Below are 15,314 nucleotides of genomic sequence, written 5' to 3' on the forward strand. Positions count from 1 at the left end.
TTCTCATCCCACTGGCCCCCCACCTCCAACCCCACCCCAATCACCCAGCCGGTCACCTACGCTCCTATCCAGGTGCTAACTTTTCCCTGCTTTCTCCTCGCAAACACAATCGTCAAGCCCGGCTCATCTTTACTCCTCAATATTTCTCGTGTGTCTCTTCTTCCTTCTTCCCATCCCCTTGATCTCACACCTGCCGTCATCATTGCCAAGAGCCCCCGAACTGGTCTCCCTGCCCCGATCTCAGCCTTTCAAATCCACCTTCCAAAATGCCACATCTTTCTTACACGCAAATCTGCCCAACACCCTCCCTCTACTCCTTAGTATCTTTAGTAACTCCGGATTGCCCAGAGTACAAATACCAAATTCTCATTACAGCGTACAAGCAAGGGCCTCTATAGTCGGGCTACGGCTCCCTAGCCAACCCCACACACGGTTTAGATCCCGGAATATATGCTTATAGACAAGGCACTCCTTACCTTCATAACCACCCATACCGTTCGTACTCTCCGCTACCCGTACCCCTCTCTACAACGCCACCCTTCAGTCAGCTAACTCCAGTCATTCCTTTAAGATTTACCCACACACGACTGCCTCCAAGAAGCCTTACCTGACCTCCTGATTCATACTTCCATTGTGCTGGGTGCCATTCTTTAGGATTCCAGGATTTTCCTATACGGATACTTACCTGCATTTACAAATTATGATTGCCAATCTGTCCCCTTAGACCGTAAGCTCCAGTGGCGTTGGATATAAACCTTATCGCTCATTATATATATAATCTGGTTAGGAACAGTATTTGATAAATGTTTGTAGAACTGGAGAGTTATACCATGAAAACAGAATTTCCCATAATTAAGAAAAAACAAACATTCCATTCCAAATTTGTTTCACAATGTGTCACATCTCAGAAAGAGATCATCACAGCCCATGTGGCTATGGAACTCACGACTACTACCTACGATTTAATCCAGTGAGTAAATGGGTAGTGACATCTATGTATACGAAAGAATACGGAAGCCACTCCAAATGTATCCTACAAATTCAATGCAATTCCAAGGTTTTTGAATATTCTTAAGTAAACTTTGAAGACTTTGTTGGGGTGGATGGTGCTCCATTTGGAAAAAACTGATATATAAATAAAAATTCCGGGACGGTTTAAAGATAAGAGCTTTTTAAAAAAAGAACATTATAGGGGCGCCTGGGTGGCTCAGTCGGTTAAGCGTCCGACTTCGGCTCAGGTCGTGAGCTCACGGTTTGTGAGTTCAAGCCCCGCGTCGGGCTCTGTGCTGACAGCTCGGAGCCTGGAGCCTGTTTCAGATTCTGTGTCTCCCTCTCTCTCTGCCCCTCCCCTGCTCACGCTCTGTCTCTATCAATAATAAATAAATGTTAAAAAATTATTTAAAAAGATTAAAAAACGATGGCCATAAAGACAAAAAGATTAAATCTAATTCAAATTCAAATTCAAACGAGAGGATCGTGGTTACTATTTCCCCTCTAGATTTGCCAAAACCAAAGGTTTGCTAGGATCCGCTATTAGCAAATGTGTCAGGAAATGGGCCTTTCTATCCTGTTGACAGGTAGGTAAACTAGTTTGACTTTTGGGAAAGCAATCTGGAAATATCTATCATTCTGAATATACATATCCATTAGCTGAGAAGTTAAACTTTAAACCTGTGAGATCATGACCTGAGCCGAGATCAAGGGTCGGACACTTAACCCACTGAGCCACCCAGGCGCCCAAAAAACTTTTGTTCAGTTGCTTGTTAGAGAAACGTAGATCAAACTGGCTAAAACACAAAGGAAATTGAATGGCTTTCCTGAGGAGAAGTCCAGGGTAGTTCTTGCTTCCCCGGGATTGGATCCAGACACGCAGTGTTATCCACACCATCTCTCCATGTCAACTCCCCTCGGTTTCATCACACAGAGACACTGTGCATATCGTAGGCAAAACGGCAGAGCAAGGCCCTAGACGCAGTTCCTGCTCGTTTAGCTATCCCAGTAGAAACAGTGTTTCTCTCATTGTTCAGACAGCAGGCTCAGAGAAGGAGCGTGGAGTGGAGGGGAACACTGCGGCCGACCCCCAGGGTCACACGGAAGGAAGAAGGCTAAATGGCTCGGACAAGATGTTTGGGAACTAGTGACGAAAAGACGACAGGGGTAGCTAGGGCATTCCATTCCAGGCCTCTCACGGTTCCTGCTTGTTTATTTTACATCAGCTATACCTTCAAATGGCATTATTATAAAAATGATTTGGATATATACCGTAAACCACGTTTAAGGGTTTGAAAAAAAAAAAAAAAAAGGAACCTTTTTATTTCAAAGTAGCTCAGTTCTCCAATTTTGGAAACGCTTGGGCTAATTTAACTGACCATTGGGCAGATCACATATCAAATATTGCTATCTTTGTAGCCAAGGCCATTAAGGGAAAAAGTAATAACACTAATTGGCTGTCTTTTTATAGCACCAGGGAGAGGAATCAGAGCAAGTCATTTGAGGTAGTTACCTGTGCTTTCTTTTTCCATCCACCAGTTGGGTAAACAAGTACAGAGTACACAAGTCAATTTGAAAAAAGCTTGTTTCCATTAATGATAAAACTGTTGCATCACTTTGCAGAATTAAGGTACCAAAAGAGAACTCCCAAGACTCTGACTCATTACATTTCTTCCTTTAAAGTTGGGAGTCTAGGGGCGCCTGGGTGGCTGTCGGTTGGGCGTCCGACTTCGGTTCAGGTCATGATCTTACAGCACAGCTCGTGAGTTCGACCCCCGCGTCGGGCTCTGTGCTGACAGTGTGGAGCCTGGAGCCTGCTTCAGATTCTGTGTCTCCCTCTCTCTGCCCCTAACCCACTCGCATTCTGTGTCTATCTCTCTCAAAAATAAACATTAAAAAAAAAAAAAAAATTAAAGCTGGGAGTCTAGGGGTGCCTGGGTGGCTCAGTCGGTTAAGCATCTGACTTCAGCTCAGGTCATGATCTTGCGGTTCACCGTCAGGCTCACTGCCTTCAGCAGAGCCGGCTTCAGATCCTCAGTCTCCCTCTCTCTGCCCCTCGCCCACTTGCTCTCGCAATGAATCAGTCAGTCAGTCAGGAGTCCACAACACTGCCAACCGGTGGTTATCTAACCAGCTTCCATGGGTCCTCAACATGTGGAACATACTTTACATCTCAGCTCCTATGTGGTCAAGAACAAATGGAATACACAAATATAACCAAGAAAAACTATTACATGAGCATCTACTATGTGACAAGTATTCTAGGTGTTGAAGATACAGCAGGGAACAAGTGTCTCATAGAAACTTTCCAACTCCACCTTTGTAAGTCACAGCTGTTGGTTATCTAGGAGAGCTGCATGAGATTTTTCCAATACATAGCTCTTACTCCTTTTGACTGACTTCAACTGACTTCACCTTTCTCCAACATAATGTTTCCATTATTACCTAGGAACTTGTCAACCAGTAACTGTGTTCTTTTTTTTTTAACGTTTACTTATTTATTTTTGACAGAGAAGGCAAAGGGCAGGGACAGAAAGGAGACCCGGATTTCGAAGCAGGCTCCAGGCTCCGAGCTGTTGGCACACAGCCCGACTATTCACTGTGAAGCAGCATCTTCGATGTTGGTACTTTTCTTAGTTTTGAAACTGACAAAAATATGTGGATTTTTATGCCAGTGATTATTCACATCACAGTTCCCAGTGGGATGTCTCTTCTTAAAGGGCTAATTTTCTACAGCTAAATGAGTGTGTGTGTGGGGGGGGGGGGGGGGAATGGTATGGAAGGAGGAGAGTTAAGATTAAAACTCTTTAAAGCCCAACATTTTTAACTGTAGTTTTTATTTTGAGAAGTAAATTCAAACCCTCAATTTAAACTTTGACCTCTAAGGACGATCACTGTGCACCTATAAGAATTCAAAGTATAGTCTGTTATTTCTTTTGCTATCTTAGTACTTTAAACTTATTTTCCCATTTTTAAGATATAAACAGATTTCGATGTTTGGGTGTACGTAAATGTTTCAGAACTTTTGCCATGGCTTAGCAATACTGGGTAACCAATGCTTATAATCACCTCTGAGCAAGAAAACCAAGGTGGTTATTTTCTGCCTTCCTAGGATGGTTCTTCATTAATTCCTACTACATAGGTCTAATTTAATTCTTATGTGTATTCATTTAACACAATTACTTTGTCCTGGAAATAAATATTATTGAGTATTACCTGTGATAACATTTCCTTCCTATGACTTTACAACTGGCTAGTATTTTTCACTAGTCTTAGTCTCTCAGATCACGCTAAGCGCACACACGGCCTATGCTTGTGTGCTCTACTTGGAACCGCTCCTGCCTCCCTCCCCAGGAGTCCAGGGAAAGAGAAGAGAAAAACATGCTCTGTACTACCAGCTCAACACTAGTTTTCACTTAAAACTGGGCAGGCATCACTTAATTAAAACCATCCTTTAAAAACACTTTAGGAATCGGGAGAGAAATTTTGAAACAAAAGGTAAAGCAAGTGTCCATGTCTAAATAAAATGACAAAATGTGATACATGTTTAATAACAAGAAACTTTATTGGATTACAAATTTAAAAATGGATCACTTAATTTAAAAGTGGTACTATTTTAGTTTTATTCTTCCAAAAATGCACTTTATTTTTCAAGTGATAAAGGTTAATCTGAGAACTGACAAAGTAGAGATAGGACAGTACCAGTGGGTCAATGCTCACACACGGGGCCCTAACATGGACCTTGAATGTTGTCTTCTGTGTTACATCAAATTGATTTGCATTTAAAAAGTGGGGAAAGGGAGCAAAGGGGAGTGCAAAGCATATACTGAAGTCTTTCTACAGGAGTCTGATAGAGTATCGATTTAGCATGATAAAAATGTGGGCTTTGTAAAAGTGGCCTCTAAGATGTGCCAGAGCAAGTGTACCCTAAGGAATCTATGTGAAAATCATTTTTGCTTATTCCTAACAAAACAAATGGTACGCACTTAAAAAAAATATAAGACCTGTACTGTAACACCAGTTGCATCACAGCCCATGTATTCAGTTTGATGAACAACCTCATTCATTGTGTGACAGAAAAAGAGTCGAGAAATTGGACTCGGGACAAAAGTATTTTCTATCAACCTCCATATGGAAAGACCACAGCTTTAATGATTTATATATATAGTCCTTAAACTTAATCCTTGGTCAGTAAAGATTTCCAAATCAAAATCAAGTCATAAACTGTTTACAGTAACTATACTGCACTAAAACACTAACATTTTCTTCCCAGGTATGTCTTCCTATGAGGGGGAAAATGGTCAGAAGATTTCATTCTTTGCCTTTGCTGGGACTTTTGAAAAACCTACTCAACTACAACAGTGTTCCGCAAAACCAAAATACACTACAAAGTCAAACAGGTAAATAAACAATAAAACCAAACTGATTTCAACAAAGTCAAGTCATGTTTCCAAAAGTAAAATCTATTAAGAACAAGTCATAAACATGTACAAGAAATTACAAGAAATGATTATCACGGTTAGTTACAAATGCAAAATAATATCTAATTATCCCAGACTTGTGAACATAATAATTAAGTTCAATCTCATAGGCTAGTTCAAATATTATGTACAATTTAGATAAGCTGGTCAAGTATTATCTGAATACACACACGTCTGATAAACTTATATTACCTCTTCTTCTCCTTTGCTATTTGCAGGTATGTGCCAATATGGGGAAAAAACGCAATTTCCATTTATGTATTAACTGAGAAGAATAACATTTCTACAGTGTATGTTTTGGACTGTAAAAAAGTTAAGGTACGTTTTCCTTTTAAAAGGAAAAAAAAAGGTAAAAATAAACTGCCAAAAGTTTAATATCAACTTACTACAAAAATGAAAAAAAAATGTTTTGAAACAGATACCATATAATTATTATGTGGTCTCCCTAATGATCTGATACTACAGAAGGCATTTAAGGAAGGAATGCTATGTCAAAAACCAAGACTAACCCAAGGGATGTATGTTACTTTAAAAATCTGATTTGCAGGAAAACTAGATGGCCTAGTTTTAAAGCTAATTAGAAAATCCATTTAATGGTCCAGGCATTTTGCCATTTCTTCCAACTCAACAGAACTGCCAAAAAAAAAAAAAAGAGAAGTATTTCATGAGACCTTTAAATACAGACAATGGAGTGTATACCCCACCCCCATTTAACACAGTATACACCTTACACTGCTGAAGAAAGAGGCATTTTTGAAAAAGATGCTATATTTCTCAGACATGAATAGTCACCTATCCTATGTGTTTGACTTTTCCAACTTAGAATCAGTAGGAATATATAACTGAAGAAATAGTATAAAATATTTTTTATTAAGTGCCCTTCTTAATGTTTTTAGGTTAAAAAATATAATTCCAAAACAAAAATTCATTTCAAACTTAACCTTCTAGAGTAAGCCACCCTATCTATCATTCTACACTAAATTGAACTCTCCTAACATCCAGCAGGTACTATGTCACAGCTATGTTGCACGCAGCCTGTATTCAAAGCAAACTGCAATGTGCACAGTAACAGTAACCATCATCATCATCATCCATTATGCTAAAGTAAAGAGCTATCTGGAAAAGCCAGACTTGCTCAAAAGGACTGAAAATAATGAATGTCCCTCCCTTCAACCAATGTAAAAAACTTCAACCCCTAAAATAATGTCTAGGGCCCAAATCCTATACCATATTTGTGGAGAATACTCCCACCTGTCTACTTTTAATTCACCTCTGATTTTCAGAAAATGCTTTAACTTATGTGAATAATTTAAGCATTAGAGCAAAAGGTCTAAAGCTAAGTATAGCTTTAAAAAAAAAAAAAAAGCATCATACAAGCTTTCTCAAAAACTAATAAATACAACCAGCATTTTTGGAATACCAACAATTATCAGGCACTTTAAATATATTATCTGTACTCTTCACCACAGCCTATGATGTAGATATTACTTACACTTAATAGGACGTAAAATTACAATACACTAAAAAGATAAGCAACAAAGGAGTTCAAAACTTGTTTAGCTCCAAAGACTATACTCCCACCAGGTGAGCTCTCCAACCAAACAAACTGAACATCCTTATCTCTATTAACAATAAAAATGGTCTCAGAAGTGATGTATAAATCTTCTCTCGCGTTTAAATTACATTTCTGTGGCTCACAAAAATCACTCAAGAAGGGATCACTTAAACATAAGCTTGCCTATGTGGGGCTAATTCAGGAGTATCTAGGTGATAAGAAGGCTCAGTGAAAAGCCTACCAAAACCATGGCAGTGCTCATCTGTTAATTCTTAAAATAAACACTAAAACCATCGGGCAAATGGATTTCAACAAGGCAAAGTAATCTTCCCAGAATCACAAATCCATGAGGACAGGTAATACTCATGTACAGATTTTCTGGAAGTACAACAGTGGAAGCAACTGAATGAATACAGTATACACAGGACTCTGACACAGTAATTGCACATTTAAGATTCAATCCTGTTATTCCTGCACCAAAACAATATGCAGGCAGGAAAATTAACATTCTTAATTTCTAAGAGTATAGTATAGTATATTCCTTTACAAATAGTTCGTCATTGACTTGCATAACACTGAACAGCATGAGCGTGTATATATATATATAGATATAGATAGATATAGATATATCTATATCTATCTATATCTATCTATCTATATAGATAGATAGATAGATAGCTAGGTAGTCTAATAAAACGATGTGAAGAAATCTATTATAAATGGGTAAAATATGAATATAAGAAAGTGCCATACCTTCCATCGATTTCCACATTCATTGCAGACAACAAATGTTGTCATTGGTTCATCAGCACTACGAGTTTGTACCTACAGCAAAATCAAGCGAAAAATATTACTTTTTACAATACTGTAAGAAGTCCAATCTCAATAAGGACATTCTGTATTAGGAGATACAATAACCACAACAGTACCACAATAAAATGTTTAAGAGCCTGAAACAAGTTCAGGTAAGCAAAATAAATGCCAAAGGGACACATATTTCAAAACTTCCATTTTTCTAAATCATTCCGTATTTGTCTTTTCATGTTTAATTTCTCCCAGATAAGTGGAAATCATCTAAGTCACACATTATATTTTTCATAAATGCTAATATAGAAAAATTTCATCATCACTTAAAAGATACATCAGTTTTCTCTTATAAATTAGCAGAGATGTAAAAATTATAAATGTTTCATTCTAAAAAATATAAACTGCCACCACCTTTCTAAAAGTGAGGCAGCAACAAGGTAAGAGCCTTAAATATCCACTCTCTATGACCTAAGAACTTGGTATCTGACCTAAGATAGTAACTAGAAACACAAATAAAGACCTGTGTACAGATCAACATCACTAATCATTAGGGAAATACAAATTAAAACCACAAGGATACACCACTTTATGTCACTTCAGCCATTTAGAATGGCTAATATCAAAAAGACTGGGGTGTCTGAGTGGCTCACTCAGTTGAGCATCTGACTTCGGCTCAGGTCATGATCTCATCAGTTGATGAGTTCGAGCCCCGTGTCTGGCTCTGTGCTGACAGCTCAGAGCCTGGAGCCTGCTTCAGATTCTGTCTCCCTCTCTCTCTCTGCCCCTCCCCCACTCATGCTCTGTCTCTGTCTCAAAAATAAACAAACATTAAAAAAAAAAAAAAAAAAAAAGACTGGGGCGCCTGGGTGGCTCAGTCGGTTGAGTGCCCGACTTCAGCTCAGGCCATGATCTCACAGTCCGTGAATTCGAGCCCCGCATCGGGCTCTGTGCTGACAGCTCAGAGCCTGGAGCCTGCTTCAGATTCTGTGTCTCCCTCTCCTTCTGACCCTCCCCCGTTCATGCTCTGTCTCAAAAATAAATAAATATTAAAAAAAAAAAAAAAAAAGACTAAGGATGTAGAGAAAAGGGATCCCTGTTGGTAGAAATGTAAACTGGTACAACCATTACGGAAAACAGGATGGCAGTTCCTCAAAATATTAAAATTTCAACTACTGTAGGAGTGTCTGGCTGGCTCAGTTGGTAGAGCATGCAACTCTTGATCTCAGGGTTGTGAGATCAAGCCCTACATTAGGGGTAGACTTGACTTAAAAAAAAAAAAGAAAAGAAAAACCCTACCACATGATCCAGCAATCCAGAATATATACATTCTATGTATATATCCAAAGGAAATGAAATACGTATCTCAAAGAGATATCTACACACCCACGTTCACTGCAGTATTATTTACAATAGCCAAGCTATGAAAACAACCTAAATGTCCTTCAATGGAAGAATGGATAAAGAAAGGTGGCATATATATACACAATGGAATATTATTCAGCCATTAAAAAGGAAATCCTGCCATTTGAGACAACACAGATGGACCTGGAAGGCATGCTAAATAAAATACACCAAACAGAGAAAGAGAAATACTGTATGGTATCACTTATATGCAGCATCTTAAAAAAGAAAAAATGATTTCATAGGAACGGAGAATAGAAGGTGGTTGCCAAGAGCTAGGAGAAGAGGGAAATGGAGCGATATAGGTTAAGGGGTATAAATTTCAGTTATAAAACGTAAGTTTCTGAGGATCTAATGTACAGCACAGTGACTATAGAGTAGATCTTAAGAATTCTCATTGGAAGGAAGGAAGGAAGGAAGGAAAGAAAGGAAAGGAAAGGAAAGGAAAGGAAAGGAAAGGAAAGGAAAGGAAAGGAAAGGAAAGGAAAGGAAAGGAAAGGAAAGGAAAGGAAGGAGGGAGAGACGGAGGGAGGGAAGGAGGGAGGAGGGAAGGAAGAGTGAACTAGGTAATGAATATGTTAATTATCTTGATCTTGGTCATAATTCCACAATGTATATGTGTATAAGATCATCACATTGTACACTTTAAATACATAAAATTATATGCCAATTCCTCATGAAGTTGAGGGGTTGGAAATTTGCGTACAGGAATGTTTGAAGAGTGTAAATTTACAACAGCACAAACACTAGAAACATGTTAAATATCCAACAGGGAAATAATAAGAGCATACCTATCTGATGGAACATTATATAGCTATTAAGATGTTTACCCAAGTTTTGTATTTTTTTTTTCAAATAATTAAAGGAAAAGGCTTACGTTTTATAGTAGCTAAGTGAAAAGAAGTACATTCCTCCCTTAAACAATGTGGGGGTTAAGACTGCCGACTCCTCATGCAATTGAACATCCACATCTAACTCCCCCAAAATCGTAACTGCTAATAACCTACTAGTGACCAGAAGCCTTACTTACCAATAACAGAAACTATCAATTAACACATACTTTGTGTGTTGTACATACTATACACTGAATTCTTTTTTTTTTTTTTTAATGTTTATTTACTTTGAAAGAGTGCGAGCACATGTGTGTTCACTTGCGGGGGAGGGAAAGAGAGAGCAGGAGAGAGAATCCCAAGCAGCCTCCACACTGTCAGCCCAGAGCCCACATGGGGCTTTATCTTACGAACCATGAGATCATGACCTGGGCCGAGATCAAGAGTCAGACACAACTGAGGCACCCAAGCACCCCCTATATACTAAATTCTTAAAGCAAGCTACAGAAAAGAAAATGTGACTAAGAAAATCATAAGGAAAATACATTTTCAACACTGGATATATATTTCCTGAAAAAACTTTGTGTAGAAGGGAACTCACGCAGTTCAAACCTATGTTGCTCGAGGGTCAACTGTATCTAAAATGATTGGCTGCAACTAGATAAGAAAAAATTCACAAAATACTGCAGGTACCAAAATACTGACCACTGTTCTCCCTGAGCACAGATTAATGGGCGATTTTAAATTTCTTGTTCATATTTTCCTGTGTTTTCCAATTTTTCTATGAATAGGTACTTTACATCGCTTTAAAAGGCTAATATGACCATGTAATCCAGAAATCTCACTCCTAACACACTCAAAAGAATGGGAAGCAGGGTGTCAAAGAGGTATAGTACAACAGATGTCCATAGCAGCATTATTCACAATATAGCCCAAAAGGTGGAAGCAGATGTCCACCAGCAGATGAGTGGATAAACAAAATGTGATATATACATTCCATGATTACTATCCAGCTTTTAAAAGGAAGGAAATTCTGATAGATGCTATTATAATATGGATGACCATTTATGAATACTATATGGTTTTAATTTGCATTTCCCTGATGATTAGTGATGTTGCTCTGCACACAGATCTTTATTTGTGTTTCTAATTACTATCTTAGAATAGATATCAGAAATAAGCCAGAGACAGAAAAGAACAAATACTGTATTATTCCATTTATCCTTCTGACTACCTAGAGTAGCCAAATTTGGAGACTGGTGGTTGCCACGAGTTAGGGAAATGTACAGTTACTCTTTAATGGGTATTGAGTTTCAGTTTTACAAAAGAAAAAGAATCCTGGAGATTGGCACAATATTATGAATGCACTACTACTCAACTGTATACTTAAAAATGGCTAAGAGGGGCACCTGGGTGGCGCAGTCGGTTAAGCGTCCGACTTCAGCCAGGTCACGATCTCGTGGTCCATGAGTTCGAGCCCCGCGTCAGGCTCTGGGCTGATGGCTCGGAGCCTGGAGCCTGTTTCCGATTCTGTGTCTCCCTCTCTCTCTGCCCCTCCCCCGTTCATGCTCTGTCTCTCTCTGTCCCAAAAATAAATAAAAAACGTTGAAAAAAAAAAATTAAAAAAAAAAAAAATGGCTAAGAGGCTCAATTTTAGGTTATGTGTATTTTACCACCACTAAAAATTTTAAATTAAAAAGAGAACTCAGGGAAAAAAAATAATAAGCTAATATGATCTTTAAAATTTTTAGCAACATAACAGACTTCTGAAGTTCTCCACTTAAGAGAATTCCTGAAACCAAGGTTCCAAAGACAGAAGATTATCTCTTTCAAGTGAGCATTCCTGAATGAAGCTGACAATACATTATTAAAGTTAGAAGTTATTCTTAGTTGGGGTGCCTGGGTGGCTCAGTCGGTTAAGCGTCCGACTTCGGCACTCATGATCTCGCGGTTCATGAGTTTGAGCCCTGTGTCTGGCTCTGTGCTGCTTCAGATTCTGTGTCTCTGTCTTTTTCTGCCCCTCCCCCACTCAAGATCTGGCTCTCTCTCAAAAATGAATGAACATTAAAAAAAAAAAAAAAAGTTAGGGGCGCCTGGGAGGCTCAGTCGGTTAAGCGGCCAACTTCGGCTCAGGTCATGATCTCGCGGTCCGTGAGTTCAAGCCCCGCGTCGGGCTCTGTGCTGACAGCTCAGAGCCTGGAGCCTGTTTCAGATTCTGTGTCTCCCTCTCTCTGACGCTCCCCCATTCATGCTCTGTCTCTCTCTGTCTCAAAAATAAAATAAACGTTAAAAAAAAATTAAAAAAAAAAAGTTATTCTTAGGTTTAAGTATAGGGGAGATAAGGAAAATGGATGAAGGCAAGAACCTAAATACTGTATTCTGAATAACATATATTTAAATTGAATGTGGGATGATGAAATCCAGTATGTTACCACTTCAAAGATGAGCAGCTCACAATACCTGTAAACTATCAACATGATTTTTAACTCAAAAGCCCAAAGGAAGATAAAGAAGAGGCATTCTCAAAAGAATAGCATTCTGTTTACTTAAGGCTTTAAGATAAAAAATGCCTTGAAAAATCATTCTGAACTATTCTTATGTATTTGTATCTAAATACTTCCTAAACTGGGGCCCTAAAAGTATGAGGAACTTCTTGCTCTCTGGAAAAAATTTGGTCTCCTGGTAGATACATGTTAACCCAAGAGTGAAACTTAAGTCTTTTATATCTGTTACTCTGACAACTTGGGAAGTTTTAGATCTACTGACAGAATTTTTTTATTCTATTTTAAATACCTTTCTATTTACACTTAATACTTCCTACTATGCGGCACTTTCAGGATAGAATTCTCATTGCCAAGATTTTTCTACATGATTAAAAGAAAACACAGTAATCCAAACTCAGATATTTCTGAAGCCATTTTCATTTGTTACTGTATTTTAGTGACTATCAGTAGTAATACTTTCACAGAATAAAATACTGAAATATCAGATATATAACTATGATTAAATGAAAGACTTCAAAAAGGTAGAGGACTTTAGATTGGTTAAGTAGAGCATATCTGAACATGGAGTGCTAAAAAACTAAGAGACAGAAGTTTATGTAGTGTGCTACCACATTTCTACGAAATGGGAAAACAGGGACACCTGAATGGCCCAGTCGGAAGAGCATATGACTCTCAATCTCAAGGTCGTAAACTAGAGCCCTGCGTTGGGTGTAGAGATTACAAAATAAACCAACGAACAAACCAAACACACACACACACACACACACACACACACACACACACACACAAAATAAAATAAAATAAATAAAATAAAATAAAATAAAATAAAATAAAATAAAATAAAATAAAATGGAAAACAAAAATATATTCATATTTGTATATGCACGCATAAAACACATAGAAAGCCACACAACTAACGAGTAATCCTGGTTTACCTCCAGGGAGGTGGGACCAAGTAGCTGTAGACGAAAGTGGGAAGGGAACTTTCTACGCATAATCTTTTGTACCTTTTGAATTTTTAACCTTGAGAACAGAACATCCTCTAAAAGTTAAAGAACAAACTAAGTAACTAAAGGATCTTTTCTGTAACTTACAGAGTTTAGTAATACTACTTTCTTAACAGCTTAATTTTCTGTCAATCAGAAAATTCAATTCCCTAAATCTATTACCCTGAAACATTAACTGTAAGTTATTCTCTAACGGGAAAACTTTGAATTTAGTAGATGACAGACACGGCACAAAAATACCTTCTTGACAAATGAAATTAATGATAGTTTGATAAACCATTTTCACACACATATACAACAAAAATAATCATTATGTGGCTCTTTTCACAGCTCTTTTGTTCAAGAACAAAAAGGGTTAGTCATATTCTATTTGAAGATAAAAGTCATCAATATGTGGCAGAAAAGGAATCGGTGTCTGGAAAGCAGTTACGCTAAAAGTAGCCATGCTCCAAGTGAGGAAGAATAAAGAACTTTCCTTAAATTATATGATCCTGCCAAATAAAAAGAATTATAACCTGATTATATGCTAACCAATAATCAACTGCTCGACTCTTAGAAAAAGAATATGGGCATTTTATTAAATCCTATAATGTGTTGTATTAATTTTCTTTAATTCATATAGCGTTCACAGTAACAATTTCCATGGAAGTATAAACATTTCAGCTTATTTTCAATTAAGTGAAAGCTGTTAGTATTCAGAAAGCATTTCTGGGGCGCTTGGGTGGCTTAGGTGGTTGAGCGTCTGACTCTTGATCTCAGCTCAGGTCACGACCTCACAGTCATGAGATCCAGCCCCCCTGTCAGGCTCCAGAGAGCACGCAGCCTGCTTGTGATTGTCTGTCTGTCCCTCTCTCTCTCTCTGCCTCTCCCTGCTGCGTGTGCACGTGCATGCTCTCTCTCAAAATAAACATTTTTTTTTAAAAGAGCATTCTTACACTGAAAAGACCACATCTCCTCTTGAGAAATATCAAAGTACTGGTAATTATCTTTACTACTTGCTTTGAAACAAGAGTTGCAAGCATTCCATTTAGTTATTTTTAATTGAATTATAACTGACATACAATTTTGTGATTAGTTTCAGGTGTACAAGTGATTAGACATTTTTATACATTATGAAATGATCTGAATAGGTCTAGTTACCCTCTGTCACTATACAAAGTTAGTACATCACTGACTGTATTCTTCATGCTGTATGTTACCACACCCTTGTGACTTATTTTATACCTAGAGGTTTGTACCTCTTCATCCGCTTCACCTATATCATGCACCCCTCCACCCCTCTTCTCCAACTATCACCAGTTTGCTCTCTGTATCTGAGTGTTTCAAACATTTTTGGTTTATCCATTTCCTTTGTTTTTTAGATTCTGCATATAAGTGACTCATATAGTATTTGTCTTTCTGTCTTACCTGACTTAGCATAATACCCTCAAGCATTCTTAATATGAAAATAAGAATCTATAAACAATCACAAACCTGTGTGTAAGTACAATTCTTCTTTTTACATTTGCCACATGTAAATAAGTCAGTCTGGGTTCCACCCGTCTTGGCCATCTGATGCTCTCTGATGGCTTCTTTGGTCAAGTTTTTCCGCATCTCTTTGAGTTCATCACTAGCCATTTCCTGTCAAGGAGGTGGCAATACCACTCAGTTATAGGCACCTTCTATATATATCCTGACTGCTTTTTATGTTCAATTAGCTTAATAATAATAGAACAAAAACCAACTTCTAAAGTTTTAAA

At 37.9% G+C, this 15,314-nt stretch overlaps 1 protein-coding gene across 1 annotated transcript in view; it reads right to left on the reverse strand.

Moving 5' to 3' along the window:
• Positions 1-4,530: 4,530 nt before the first annotated feature.
• The window catches only part of TCEA1 (transcription elongation factor A1), a 44,486-nt gene continuing 33,702 nt past the window's right edge, over positions 4,531-15,314 (reverse strand). The window contains exons 8-10 of the mRNA XM_058699572.1: positions 15,049-15,195; positions 7,780-7,851; positions 4,531-6,104 (exon numbers count right to left, since the gene is read on the reverse strand). Of these exons, the coding sequence (XP_058555555.1) occupies positions 6,096-6,104; positions 7,780-7,851; positions 15,049-15,195 (228 nt within the window). The 3' untranslated portion in view covers positions 4,531-6,095. The remainder of the gene's footprint in view (positions 6,105-7,779; positions 7,852-15,048; positions 15,196-15,314) is intronic.

Source organism: Neofelis nebulosa, chromosome 14 (assembly GCF_028018385.1).
Source record: "Neofelis nebulosa isolate mNeoNeb1 chromosome 14, mNeoNeb1.pri, whole genome shotgun sequence".
NCBI lineage: Eukaryota > Metazoa > Chordata > Mammalia > Carnivora > Felidae > Neofelis > Neofelis nebulosa.